The sequence below is a fragment of the Orycteropus afer genome, unplaced genomic scaffold, assembly GCF_000298275.1.
Source record: "Orycteropus afer afer isolate SDZICR_OR568_19922 unplaced genomic scaffold, OryAfe1.0 scaffold00149, whole genome shotgun sequence".
Lineage (NCBI taxonomy): Eukaryota > Metazoa > Chordata > Mammalia > Tubulidentata > Orycteropodidae > Orycteropus > Orycteropus afer.
The window spans coordinates 5848678-5864317 of NW_006921736.1; the positions used below are offsets into that span (position 1 = coordinate 5848678).

The following is a 15640-nucleotide window of genomic DNA, read 5'->3' on the forward strand; positions in this document are numbered from 1 at the left end:
GGCTGGTGGGTTTGAACCGCCAGCCGTCTGGTTAGCAGGCAAGTGTCTTAGCCACTATGCTACCAGAGCTCCCCTTTGTAGTCAGAATTAAAATTGTACAATTGAAAAAAAAAAAACAAAAAACTATACAAATCATTTTGCTTGGTTCTGATAATTAGCTATTGTAAAATGAGTCCATACACAAATAAGGTTAAGGAACCAAAGGCCTGCCTGTTCATTTAAATATTCTAGGGAAAGTTGAAATAGAGGGTATAAAACGTTTGCCCTAGACCACAAAAGTTTGGATGTGTTGGTGGAAATTAAGAGTTTGGATGTTTGAGCCACTAGAGGGCTGTCATTAGACTGTACTTCTGCTTAACCCCCAAATTGTTAATTGAGTCTCTCTTGTTTCTCCTTTTTCATTTGGCTAGCTGGAAATACAGAAGCTTATTATTGCATATATCAGGGTGCCCTGTGGAGCAAAAGGTATATATGTATAATCAGAATTCTACAGGGATGGGAAAACCTTTGGCTTAGTTTCCTCTTTTATGTAAAAACTTAGAGTTGAAGTACTTCCTACCTTAAGCCTTTTGTTTTTGCTGTTTTTCCTTTTGTGGATAAGTATTAAGACATCAAACAATTTGTAAAGTGTCATTTGGATTTCCAAAAAAAAAGCTTTATAATTTTAACTAAAAAGTATTATTTTTATAAACTTGTAGGATTCTGATCATCCAGGTATAACAATTTAAATCATGATTGAAAAACAATATGGATACAGTATGCATTATGGCTAATGCCATATTTGTTTCTGGTTTAAAGCTTTGACAGAATGGTGTGTTGTATTCTTTGCTAATTCCTACTGTTTAAAGATTTAAGAGAACAAATTTTTTAAAAGTCTAAATATAACAAGGGAAATTAGGGTCATGTCCTAGGTTGATGGCAGGGTGCTACTTGCTAAGGATAGGAAAGCAGGACTGTGTGTAATGTCATTTTCTTGCTGAAGAGATGGTATGGCCAGATAGGATATTTGCAAATTGAAGTTGGATTTGGCAACCAAATGTCCTTAGGTTTGCAGGTTTTTGATGTGTTTATTAGCCATGCAAAAATATATTGCTGTTTCTTAATCTGATAATAGTTGATGTTGCCACTGGAGTTATTTTTTCCCCATACTTTGATATAATAAGTTTTATTTTCAAGAGCTTGTTTTACAAAGAAAAGCAAACAAAATAAGATTTCCATTTTCCTCCTCCATCAGCCGTGTTTTTGTTTAGTTAGCCAATTTCATGGAAAGATAGCAAAATGATTAATCCTTATAACTCGCTTGTGTCTTAAATGACTGGATATTATGAGATCCACACTCCAACTTTTATCTCTTAAATATGAATGCAGCAATATTAAAGTTGTAATTCATTCTGAACTATTTAATCACAACAATCTATAGATAAGTCAGCTTCTGAATCTTTGCCTAATGTCATAACGAAGTCCTTTTCCCCATTGAAATCACTTCTAACTCTGCTGAAGATATGTGTTCAGAAAATCCACCTAAATGAATAATAGATTTAATGGGGCATCATCTGCATTGATCTCCCAAACTTTTCCAGTCTCCTTAAATTTTAGTTGCCAAGATGAATGCAGATGAAATTTTAGTTGCCAAAATGAATGAAAAGATTTTTGGTTCTCTACCTTCAAGTATATTTGAAAGCAGAGTCCATGATGGAAAAAGCATTGGACTTAGGATAAAAACAGTGGGCTTGAGAACTGGGTTTGCCACCTACTATGTGTGTGACTTTGAACCAAGTTACAGACATGCTCTTGTATTTTCCTCAGGTGTGGAACACACATGACAGGAGCTTCTGCACATGGCTTTTATGAAGCTAAACTGAGGCTCAGATATACAACTGCTGTAAACTGTCAGATGAAAGGTAAGGTGTGTGACTCTACCTGTGTCTTTGGTTAGTTGGTTTATGAGGAAATGCCAATATATGTTGTCATGTATTCCTTTGAGGTTCAAAAGAAAAATGTTTTAAACCACCTCAGTATCTGAAAATGAGGAATCAAGTATGTATATTTTGTTCCTTTAATAGTGGAATACTATGCATATAGTCATTGAAATGATGCTATAAATCTATGTATATTTACCTGAAAAGGTATTCGCATTCCTTTATGATAAGGAAAGCACATTATTAAATATATTGCATGATGATGTTTTGTTAAAATTATTAATGTTTGTGTGTATTTATTGTGTGAGTGTGTGTGTGTGTGTATATACACATACACACAAACACATTGGTACATGGATATGAAACATTTAAGTGGCTAACTTTGAGTGTTGGTTGGGATTTAGAGTATTTTTTTAATTTGCATTTTCTAATCTTTCTGCAGTGAACTTAGCTTACTTATATAAACCCACATTAATTTATATTAATACTTTATAGTCTGACAACTCCTTGTTCTTACCCCTACATATTCAGTCTACGGTCAAGGCCTTGAGTTCAGTGATCTCTTGGGTGCCAGCTCCTTGGTTTCCATTGCCATGAAAGCCAGGATCCTAATTCCATGTCATTCCTGCTCATCTGTGGGTGAAACAGGCATCTAACTGGTCATTCTGTTTCCATAAATATCTTAAAGTCATGATCGTTTCCTAAAGCACAGAGCTGGTTTTGTCATATTGAGGTACCTACCTCCCTGACTCCAATCCCAGATATATTTAGTGATTTCCCTTTACCTACAACCTCCAACTTACACTCCTTAGCTTGGTACTAAGAACTGTTCACAGTGTGTCGTTATTGCTGTTGTTATGTGCCATCGAGTCAATTCTGACTCATAGTTATGAATGTAGCAAGGTTCATTTCCTACTCTCCCATACATACCCTTTATCCAGTCAAACATAACAACTGTTCTCTGAACAGAATACACCCCACACTGTAGACCATCATATTCTGTCACTTTTTAATGCTCCTGTCTCTTGCAACTCTGCTATGATCCCAGCTAAATTTCATTTTTCTGAACTCCAGATATGCTCTTTTTCTACCTCTGAATCCCATATCTTCTTTGAAATTTATCTATCTATGCATTCATTTATTCATATAATTTTTGAGCCTCTGCTGTGTTCCAGGGCGCTTTCTAGGTACTCAAATACAGAGCTGTATAAGCCAGATGCATCCTTGTTCTTGCATAATTCACACACTAATACTTAACACTGCATCTTCTTCTTAAATCTATGACTTATGGGTGAACTTTTCTTAAGCATTCTCCCTCTCCCCCAACATCAAACCTGTGTTGATTGTAGGCACCTGAGTGTAATGTATGCTTGATTTTCTCAGAGCCCTGAGCATTGAGCTTTGCAAACAATAAGAGTTCAATAAATGTATTGTTGTAAGGCCAGAGAGCAGGCTGGAATAAAGCATTTTGTTCCAACAACATAGTTATATTTATGTTAGCCATTTAAGTTTTTCCTGTTCAAAGTGCTTGAAAATTGAATTTGACACCTAATTTTCATTATTAATTTGGTCTCTAAGATTTTGAGAACTAGTTATTTCCTTTAGTTGTATTTAGGAGAGTCCAAGATGAGACTGAATTCCTTAAGTAAAACTGAAGCAAAAAGTACATGCTTCTTTCAGAGAATCACTTCTATTCTAGAAATCATGCTTGGTTATTTGACTTAGAATTCAGAAGCCAGAAAGTGATGTGTCTTGTTTAATGTGTGTTGGCCTACAGAATTTAGAGGTTTAACAATGCGCTGAATTTGAATACTCCAATGTATTCAATGCCCTGTAAATACACTAGGACTCCAAGTTGTGCTGTCATTTAAAGAAAAAAGAAACACCTTAGTGCATTGTCCCTCCTTTTCCTTTACTAAATAAAAAATTCCCTGAAGAATTTCACTTGGAAAAGTGAATCTCATTACTGTCTATTAAGTATCTTTATCTTTTTATGTTGTGGTATTGCAACTTTAAAATGAGAATGCTAATTGCTTTTTAAGTATGAGAGTATATATTCTTTGCCTAAGTCTGCCTTACAGGAAATCAAAGTATTTGTTTATTTCACTTATAATTAATTTTATACTATCATATTAAACAATACTTGTTTTTTAACATGAATACTTTTTCTTCTAAATTTGGGTTTTTAAATACTGGTTTAAGAAATTACTTTTAATACACAAATGTGAAGAGTGGAATCTGTTCTTTTTTAATTAATTTGTGCTCTGAAAAAAAATTGGATCTATTGTGCAGAAAAGTTTATGTAAATACAAGATACTATAGTATTAACACGTCTTTTGGTAACATGGGAGCTCTTTTTGGTAACACTAGAATAAGTTTGGTTTCCTATCTATAATGCTGAACTTTCTAAATATAACGAAGAAAACTGTTGTTGTTGCTGTCGAGTCAGCTCTGATTCATGGTGACCTTATATATAACAGACGTGCACCATCTTCTTGATCATCGGTATATTTGAATCCATTGTTGCAGCTTTTGTGTCAGTCCATCTACTTTATCATACATGAGGCCCTTTTCTAACGATTTGTCTTTTCTGACAAAGTGTAGATTTGGTATATGAAAGAGGAGCTAAAATGTAAATTTTCCTGTCCTCATGTCTGCTTTTTGGGGATTAGAAATCATGAAGCACCTTTCTTACTTTCTGTGATGTAGCTGCTTCATTTCAGATCCCTGCTGATGTGGGGAATTCAGCTCAGAGGAAGAAAATGTCTGATGTCTTATTTAATACTATACCTCTCTGAGTTGTCCTCTCTACTTTTCCTTGAAGTTATACACTGGCAAAACTACTGTCATTGTCCTTGCTTTTCGCCTTTGCTGCACATTTACTTCTCGACAGGCTTAAATAATGGCTAAAATGGTTGAAATGATTTATGACTGTAGAGTGATGTCTTCATTTGCTCTATTCACATTCCTTTTTTTACTAATGGTCTGGTGAACACCTAGTGTAGGTGCATTTTATTAGAGTGTATATTCCCTCTAAATGCTGTTCCTAAGCTGAAAGAAATGGGCCATAATCATATAAAAATAAAGTATCTCTTTGTATAATTTACAAGAAATGGAATGCCCTTCTTCCTGAGGCATAGAACATAAGGGACTTTTTTTTTCTCACTGTAAGATATCTCTTTATACTAATGTTGATTAAGTGTATCACATCAACAGCTGCTGGGATATATAGGAAAATGAATCGTTCTGCTGAAAATTTCTTATTGAAAGGAGTGAGTCTCTTGAAGTTTGTGGTTATCTACAATTCTTTTATTGCTGTTGAGACAGGAGGGATTGGTTCCCAGTCTCTAAAGATTGCTTCTACTTCTAGTTCATAAAATTGCAATTAATAATGGTGAGCTAAGATCATTCTAGATTTGATGTACTGCCCTATCATCATTGAAAGAGTCTTTAAATCTGCTGTTAAACAACTTATGAGGACTTGGTGCTGATTAACTCATCTGGTCATAATCTCAAGGCTGACATGGCATCTTCTATGCCTTCCATTCCTTTGGGATCAACATCATCATTTTTATAAGAAATGGATATACTACTTTATAGGCTTAGATGGAAAGAAATTTTAACCGTCAGCTATAGAATGTGCCACTGGAATTAAATGTGTTGACCTATGAGAACACAGAAGATCTCATCTTTTACTGAACTTTCTAAACATAAAATAAGGTTATCAGAGAATCAAAATGATTCTCACATTTGAACTTTAGTAGAGGCCACATATTTAAAGGAAGCACTCTCCTTCCTGAAATGTTTGGTGCTTCATCAAAAGCATATGTCATGTTCTTAAGAAAGTATTATCCCTTGTGGGGAAAAAAACATTGGACTTCAGGGCATGGGTACTGCCCTTTCAGGTAGATGTTATTTTGGAGCCACACAACATCTGTTCTCCCTTTATTCTGCTGCTAGAACCCTGCGTTCCCTCTGAATAAGTCTCTCCCCGCCCATTGTGTGATTTTTGTCAAAGTTCCCTGCATGCCAGGGAGTTGACACAAGGCCAAAGCTATTGAGCTTTCTTCCTCGGGATTTGGAATTCTGAGTAGGGGGATGAGAACACACTGCCCTGAGTCGGATCTGACTCATAGCAACCCCTCCTTGGGGTTTCCAAGGTGATATCACTACAGAAGTAGATTGCCCAACCTTCCTTCTGAGGAGTTGCTGGTGGGTTTTAACTGCCAGCCTTCTGGTTAGAGTCAGATGCCTTAGGCACTACACCACCAGAGCTCCTGGGAGGTGAGGGGGGATGGGAGGATAGTAGAAAATATATATTCCTAAATAGTCCTTTAAATCTTGCTATATGGATGGCCAGAGCTACATTAGTTCTTGCCCTCCTGGACCTGGATTTTCCTTCTAGATGGTGAGCCAACTCCAAGGCTTTCAATAAATTCCCCTTTTCATTAATTTAGTCAGAAACAGTATCTGTTGCTTCCCAAATATGATAAAACACTATTCTGCAATACTGTAATACTTCTTTTGGAGGAATTGTGCTATCCTTTGATAGTCCATTACTTTACATTCTTTTGAGAATAAAATGTAGTGGGATATATTTTACAACTGTTTAAAATAGGTATTTAGTAGGCATGCCAAAGGTAAAGAATTTATTGGAAGCTATTATGCTGATCAGAGCCTATGAAAAGCTCTTTGGTATATTCCTGGCCAAACTCATCACACTCTTCCAATGCCATCCTTCCCTTGGATCAAGAAGCTATAGCCATTCTTGTTTTCTTTTACTTCTTAGAACATAATGTGTTCTTTCCTATCCCAATGTCTTTAAACATGCCTTTCTTTCTATCTGGAATTTTATTTCCCCCACTTTCCCTATCAATAGGTAATTTCTCTTCCTTCACATCTCAGCAAAAAACCTCTCTTCCTTCAAACCTCAGCAAAAATGTGCTTTCTCAAGGAGACTTTCTCTGTCAATAGACTAGGAAATTCTAGGTAGATTAACTGAACTCAAAAGTCCTCTTGCCGAATTGATCATTTCCATGTGAATGTTTCACAGGCTTTTCACACCTGTCCCACATTGCTTTTTTGTCTCTCCAGTCTCCAGACAGTTCATCTCACTCTTCTTCATTTAGCTTTGTCATCTTCCCAGTATCTCAAGCCAGGAGTCAACCTTAACTCTTTGCTTTGTTTCCCCATATCCATATACCAGCCAGTTCTGTTGGATCTGCTTCCAAAATAGATCTCAATCCATTCTCTAGCTTCCATCTGGACATTTTGATCATATCCTACTTACCGCATATTGCTTGGTCAACTGCAATTTCCTCCTGTTTTGTTCTTGCTTACTATCTTTACTTCAAACAATATAACTGATTGCTTATATTCCCCTACTTAGAACTTCCATTGGCTTCTAATTTCATATAGAAAAAAATATCCAAACTCCTGACTGTGGCCAGCAAAGCCTTGCATTATTTCCAGCTTAAGTGCCTTTCTTTTCCAGCCTCCATCCCTTCATCCTTTCCTGTTTTCCTCCTCCCCTTCCTTCCTTCCCAGTCATTTTCAGCTCTATTATCTTTTCACAGGCTCTTTCCCTGTTTGAATGTTCTTCCCCAGTTTTTTGCCTGCTGGCTCTTTCTTGTCATGTAAGTCTTAGCTCAGATCTCTCTCCTTCAGAGAGAACTTCCTTGAACATTGATTCTAAAAGATAGTCTTCACACTAGTATCCATTGCATCAACTTGTTTCAAAGCTTCAAACAATTTATGCTTGTGAAATTATCATGCACATGTGTTTATTTTACTTATATATGTAATTTGAAAGGATGTGTTTTTACATCTAATGTCTTTTATCAGCTATGCTTAAAAACTAAACAGAATTCTATTTGGCTGTTACCTTTTCCTCACCCCTATATTGGTTATTAAGTAACACATTTTCCCAAGTTAATGAAGACTACAGAAATAAGAGCTAATGATTCCATTTCCTGGATGTACATAGTAAAAGAAATCTCAAGATATGCTAGTTGTGGGAATTAACAATTTAAAATAGGTATTAGTGTGACTTAATTTTTAAGCTAGACACAAAATTTAACCCTTCTAAAATGAGAATTATCTGAGTGAGAATATTAGCATGGATTAATATTTAGTCATTATAATAAAGCAGTTAAATACATGAGTTCCTTGAGGGCAGGAACTTGGCATTTTCACTTTTGATATCTTCATTGCTTTTCCCAGACTGCTATCTGTGAGTTTAAGAGGAACTTCACCAAATGTTTGTAAAGTGAATAAAATGAATATTTTTTAATGGAACTCTTTTACTATTCATGGTCTGAAATATCCTCCCCACACACACACACAGCAAATGAACTAAATATATTCACTTTAATTTAAAAAGAAATCCAGGGGATTTATCAATGTCAATAAGTGTAAGCAAGATTCTCACTCTATCTTGTCAGTACACAAACATGGCGATGGGGAATGGAAGGGGTTCTTACATTGAGTAGTGAATTTTTGGAACATTACTCTTGGTCTTCTGTTTTCTGATATCTTAGGTTCTTGGTCTATAGACATTCTGTTGCTATCAAGTTGATTCTGACACATAGTGACTCTGTAGGACAAGGTAGAACTGTCCCATAGGGTTTCCAAGGCTATAATCTTTATAGAAGCAAACTGCCTCCTCATCCTTCTCCCATATTAGTCTATAAACCAAAAAACCAGACTCAATGCCACTGAGTTGATTCTGACTAATAGTGACCCATGTTGAGTTTCCAAGGTGGTAAATCACAGAAGTAGATTGCCCCATCTTCATTCCAAAGAGTGGCTGGTAGGTTTGAACCACCAACCTTCTGGTTAGCAGTCAAATGCCTTAGGCACTGCACCACCAGAGCTTCTTATGTTAGTCTATAATATTCATTAATTCTGATTAAACTAATGTAGTCAAGGTACCAAATCATTGGGACCAAACTCCACTACATCAATACTGAGTAAGTTTAGGAGTGTTTGCTCTAAACTGTGGCTTAATAATGTTTTTTGAAATCACCAAAGATGGTAGTCATCATGTGAATGTTTAGCCATTTGGCTGCTAACCAGAAGGTAAGTGGTTCAAACCAACCAGCTGCTCTGCAGAAGGAAGGTAGGGCAATCTACTTCCATAAAAATTTACAGCCTCGAAAGCCCAATGGGTGTCTCATGAGTCAGAATCAACTGAATGGCAGTAAGTTTGTTTTTTAGAGCTTATGCTTATCTCAAACTAACTACACAATTCACATCTTCCACTTTCTTTTTTTCCTAATATTACAGAAGGTGAGAAAAGCTTGCTAATTGCTTTTTAAATAAATAAATAAAACCTTTCTTCTGAGTATGAGTTTTCTTATTATGACAAGCATTGCTAGGGCACCACTCAGTTTGGAAATTAATAGGTGAGCATATAACTAGTTAGAAGATTACAAAACTATTGCTTTGGTGCATAGAGGGTACACTTGTAACTTGGGATGATTTTGTTCTTCCTCCTATTACATCATGAAAAGCATATCCCATTAAAAGAATTATAAGAAGCTAATCTTTTGAAGGAACAACACTTTTAATTCAGTGTTCTTAATTTCACATTTTGTTAGACACTTGATATCTAGACTTCACTCATACATGTACATATGCATGTATCTATCTATCTCTGTGCTGATGCAACAGTGTTTGTGAAAAATCAGCTTTCAAGAAATTGTAGTAGATTTTGTTTAGAGATAAACATTCTTAGGACAGGTTCCTAACCGGAAGTCTGTGGGCTGAAATAGGCCTGCAGAGCCTGTCTTTGTTTGTCCTGCATGCCACTTTATCATTATTACTTAACATTTAGAAATCAGAAGTTTCCACATAGAAATCCAGATTTCCAGCTTCTCCTGAAAAAAATCAAGAGATACTATAATAAGTTGTAGCACTATAAAAAATTGTGTGCAGTTGAAACAGTGGTGAAGCTGTGATTTTTGAACTGCAGATGGCAACAATTTAAGGGCTTCCATCCTTACATTTTGATGTTTCTCTTCCATATCAAATGGTGTAAGGTGCAAGCACTGAAATGCTTACCCAGAATGCTCCCTGGCTTAATGGGATATTACACTCCATCTTATTCCACCTGTATTTTTTTCCCCCAACTCTTATGTTATGTCAGTTTTTTCTTCGTAAAGCTTTTCACATTTGGGCCTGTTTTCTTCCTCTCCTTGTTATGACCTTTATTCAGGCCATGTTTTCTTTACTCTAGAGTTGCTGAATGTATTCTATCTTAGCTATTCCCAATTTTCTTCCCTTAACATTTCCTTTACTTGTCCCATCCCATTCTGTGTGTCATTTACAGAATTGTACTCACAAACCATGCTTCAATATATTAGTCCCTGCCAGAAACCTACAATGACAACCTAGGACTTGGAATATCTATTTACCTTACAACTGGAACACAATTAGTGCCTAAGGCATTTGACTACTAACCAGAAGGCTAGCAGTTCAGACCCACTAGCCACTCCTCAGAAAGAAGGTTGGGCAATCTACTTTTGTAGTGACACTGCCTCTGAAACCCAAGGAGGGCTCACTATGAGTCGGGTCCAATTCGACAGCAGTGGCTTTATATATATATACATATATATACATGCCCATTTCCCTAGCACCAATATAGGCCTCTTCTAGCCTCTGATGCCTTTGCTCTCAGCACTTCCTCCTCCATGTATCTGTGTGAATAGATGCTGACCACCTGCCTTCAAGATTGGCATTCTCTTAAACCTTAAACCTAAAATATCCCCTGGTACCTTCTTGAAGCCAAACAATAGTTTATCCTAGTTAGTTAAAAATGTCAGCCTTGAGAGTTGTGCTTTTTTAAAGAACTATCTGTATGGGATTAAAGTGACAACAGCAACTCAAAAGGTTAGATAGGAAGCTTGGGGTTCAGTGAGTTTATGTTAATGGGGGAGGAACAACTCAGAAAAGGAGGGTGAGGATCATTGTACAACTTAAAGAATGTAGTCAATGTCACTGAATTGTATGTGGAGAAATTAGTAAATTGGTATATGTTTTGCTATGTATATTTTGAACAACATTAAAAAACAAAAGCAGGCCGTATTGTCCACAGTTACCTAATTCTTTCAGCTGAAACAACGAGGAAATTAGTTGCTGCTGAGTCATTTCCAACCCTCTGAGGTGAGTTTGAACCACCAACCTTTTAGTTAGTAGCCAGGCACTTAACTGTTTGCACAACCTAGGGACTCCTGGTACTAATTTCAAAATCATGTTTTGATTCTCTGATTATCTAAGAACAAGATTTCTCCAAGTTTGATCTCTGCACATATTACTTCAGAATCACTTGTCTTGTTTTTCAGTGCTTGTTCCTAGGCTTCACCCTCCCAAATTAGAATTGCTTAAGTTAGTAAGCAGGAATCTGAAGATTCTAAAATTTGAGAAGTCTAGAATTTGAAGGCCATGTGACTCAATGTGGGTACAAGAGTGCTTGATAATTTGATAAAGGGCAAAACAGGATTCAATTAATTTTAAATGAGTGCATTTTCAAGTCAGTCACTGCTGTTTCTCAGACATACTACGTAGCCTAATTATTGATAACTCTGGGTGTGGCTTTGACCAACCCTTCAACACCAGCAAAGAGGCCATCAATCCATGATCCATCTGAGGAATAGTGAAGGGTAAGTAAGAGCCTCTTCACCTTTCAGGTAAAAGAAAGACAATTAAATAAGCTCCTTGGATATGGGAGTGTATTTCTTTGTTTTCATTGTTCTCTGCCACTCACTCAAGTCCTATCTCTAGCAATGCCACAATTAATACCTGTTGGGTTGAATTGAATAAATCAAATGCATTTTTGAAGATAAGAAGTTGGAAACAATAGCACCAGTACTCAGGATGGCAGTGATGGTGTTAATGCTTATTGGTTGCCTGCTTACTCTGAGGCCAGATGCTGTGCTCAGAGCTTCATGTGGATATCTCAGGGAGCACTTGCACCAACCCTACTAAGGTATTGCCATGATTACCCACATTTTAACAATGATAAATAAGTCCTCTGCTAGAGTTCCAGTGGGAGACAACAAAAGTGTGATGTGTGAAGCAACTGCTGTTGTTTACCATAAAAACTTTTCGGGCAGCTTTAGAGTATCTATTGCATTTTGTGTGTGTGTGTGTGTGTGTTTAAGGAGGGAGCCATTGATTAATTAAAAATACTGATTGTAACTGTGAGGGAAGTCATGATAATAAAATGATTCAATGAAGATAACAGAATTTGAAGAGAAGACCTGGGTTCAAGATCCACTTTGCCATTTAACATTTCTGCACATGTGAGCAAAGTCCACTGTCTCTCTAAACTTCAGTCTCGTAGTCTGTAAAATGGGTACAATACTCCTGCACACCAGATTGTTGTGAGGATCTTATAAGATACTGCAAAATGTACATTGCTGCTATTATTACAGATTATTCAAAATGTGAGCCACACTCTCATAAAGGATATTCATAGTTTTGCAGGGGACATCAAACTCAGTTGGCATAACATACTACATAAAATCATTGTTCCACATCCTACTTTGGCAAGTAGTGACTGGGATGTTAAAAGCTTGCAAGTGGCTATCTAGATGCAGTGATGGTTTTCTCCTCATCCAGCACAAAGAAGAGTGAAGAAAACAAAAGATGCATGAAGCAATTAGTCCAAGCAACTGGTACACTATGCAATCCTCAGCGTATACGACTGTGAGACCAGAAGAACTGGATGGTGCATGGCTACTACTGTCAACCACTCTGAGGAGGATTTGTGTAGGAGATCCTGGATAGAGTGGGAAAACAATGTGGAACAAAACTCAAAATCATTAAAAAAAAAAAAAAAAAGGGGACCAGTTTTGCTGGTCTGATAAAGCCTGGTGGAACCCCTGAGACTATGGCCCCTAGCTGCCCTTCAGGTCTGGAATTGAACCCACTCCTGTGGTTTCAAGCCAAACAAAAGACAGGCATATGAGCTGAACATTTACATTAGGTAGATACACTCCTTGGAGAGGTCAGTCATGGGAGAATAGAAGGGCTGTGTATGCACAGTGAGACAGCTTGAGGGGCAGGAGTGCGTGGGAGGGAAGGACACTGGGAAGAGGTAACTATGGTGAGGAAGTGGGAAGAGATCTGTTGCATTGTGGGAAATTGTAGTCAATGTCATGAAATAAAGTGTATGTGAACTGCTGTATGGAAAATGAATTTGCTTTGTAAACTTTCACCCAAAGCACAATAAAAATGAAAAAAAAAAAGATAACCATATTACTTTGAATCATGCTTTAAAGAGGGAAAGAAATACATAAATTATATTATCACAATTAATCCCTACAACCTTATGAAGTGTGTAAAAGTCCCCTGCTAAGGAATTTGAGGCTCTAAGAGGTTCAGTAACATGACATAATTTGAGGCTCTAAGAGGTTCAGTAACATGACATAATCACACATAGCTGAACTGAGATTTAAAACTCACCTCTATCTGACTTCAAATGTCCTACTTTTCTCACTCTACTGTTGCACCAATTTTTTTAATAAGCCAACATGTATATTTTTTCTTAACTTAAAAAAAAAAAAGACATTTATGTTCTAAAACAAACTCATCCTGATAATTCCCAATTAAAATGTTATCATCTAGCATCTGGCTTGATTTTCTTTCATGAAATATGGTAAACATAATTTGAGTGTAGCTTAAATGAAGTGTCCAAATGGGATAAAACAAGTCATTTGGGAAATTAAATTTTATAGATTATAGGAATTCAATGCCTAAGTTGTTACCTATTGGACATATTTTTTGAAAAAACAAATTTTTTCAGGAAACATTTACCTGGCCTATCAATTTCATCATAAATTTTATGTGCTACATGTATACCATGAAGCAATTAAAGTAAAAATAATACAAACTACACAATGAGTAGTAATGAGGAGCTAACTATGTCTTCATGGATTGGGAGTTCACAAGAAAAACATAGGGAATCTTTGACCCACGTTCAGTATGTTACTTCTACATTGTTTTTGAAGGATTCTGTTTCTAAAGTCTTTAAATTAAAAGAAATGAGAGGATTTTCTAGTCCTGTGGCTTTTTGAAGGAAATGGTTGTGAACATACTTCATGCCTGTGTCAACTCTTTATCCTGAAATAGAGTCTTTCTAAGAAAGGAACCTCCAATAGTAAATTTGGTTGCTGGGCAATTGACTAGAAGGAATCATCTGGAACTTCTAAAAAGTAAAGACACTTTTAAAATGAGAATGGCTTAGGGTGGGATTAAGGATAAGAGTGACAGTATATGCATGAAAGTGTAGGTATCAAACACTGTAGAAACATATTTTTGAGCACAGACCATCCTAACAATTAAGTTAAGATTTCTTTCTGTGGAACATGTGGTTATTTCATGTGCTGTGAAGTCAGACAACCTGGGATTGAATCCCATCTCTGGCACTTTCTAATTTTGTAATTTTAGGTATATTATGTAACATTCTTTAAGGCTATTTTCTCATCTGTAAAGTAGGGATACTAACTGCTTCATAGAGTTGTTATGATGACTCAACATAATCACCCATAAGCAGCAATAAAGAATGCTGTCATTGCTGATGTTCTTACTAATGTTTACTAACTTGCTTGACATAGTTATTAGAGTTTCCTATCACCTTATAGAACAATTTTCAAGAATGGCTACTATTTTCTAAGAACTGCTTCTTTTACAATTTAATAGATTCATGAAATGGTGAAAAAGGCTAACATATTTACTCAGATAAACATCAAATCAGTTTCATTTAAGAGACATTAAACGTGCTCATAAAATCAGGATTATAAAAGCAAACCTTCTAGTAAATAATCATGAGTTTATACTTATTTCCAAAAGTGCACAAATTTGTACTCGTGATAGGAGAACACATCGATTTGTGTGTGTATTTCAAGCAGTCATCTTGCGCACGTTGTGCCTGTGACCAAGAGCATTCTCCCCTGGGAAGGTGGCTTCTCTAATTACAGTGAATGACGATTCTATTTGTAGACATTTTTTTCTACAGCATGCATTCTTTTATGTAATTATTGTTTCAAAAATACTTGTCCTCAAAGACTAATTATTTAGTTTTTGTGGTTGGTAATAAAGCAGAAAAATCTCCAGCACCTCTAGAACCTTACAGATAATATATATACGTGAGTTCAAAAATCTGTAGCAAGTCTTTTCAACAAACTAATCTGTTTTCCCACAACCCAGAGATGACAAGACACATTTCAATATCAAAGACCCTCACCTACAACTTAGGCTGTACATACGTTAAAAAAAAAAAAAAAAGAGCACTAATACAATTTGGACTGCCAGGTCATTTTTCTATCTTCTTACTTATAAACAAAGGCATAACTTTGACACCAATGTAAAATCGACAGCAATAGGACTTACCTTCCTTCAACCAAGAAATATTATTTTTATCATTTTCAAAATTCTCAGCTGTTCTTACTTTTATCTTTTCCAGCTCAATTTCTGACATCTAAGTAGGAACAAAATTTGTGATATAAAAAATTCATTAAGAACCCAAATTTATAACATTGAGCTTTATATTTAGAGACTACTGCCATATTGTGGGAAAATTTTATCTAAATAGTTTTTCAGTTTGCTGTCTTAATGTTAAGTCTCACATTTTATTCACTTGTATGCTTTTAGAATATTAACATTGTAAAGTAAACTTTATATGATATTTCATTTTTCAGCAATAAAGGTTTCTATAA

General features: G+C 36.0%; 1 protein-coding gene across 1 annotated transcript in view; it reads right to left on the reverse strand.

The window, feature by feature from the left end:
- The window catches only part of MDFIC2 (MyoD family inhibitor domain containing 2), a 184974-nt gene extending 169572 nt beyond the window's left edge, over positions 1 to 15402 (reverse strand). Inside the window, exon 1 of the mRNA XM_042781680.1 lies at positions 15315 to 15402. Coding sequence (XP_042637614.1) covers positions 15315 to 15402 — 88 coding nt within the window. The remainder of the gene's footprint in view (positions 1 to 15314) is intronic.
- Positions 15403 to 15640: the final 238 nt, after the last annotated feature.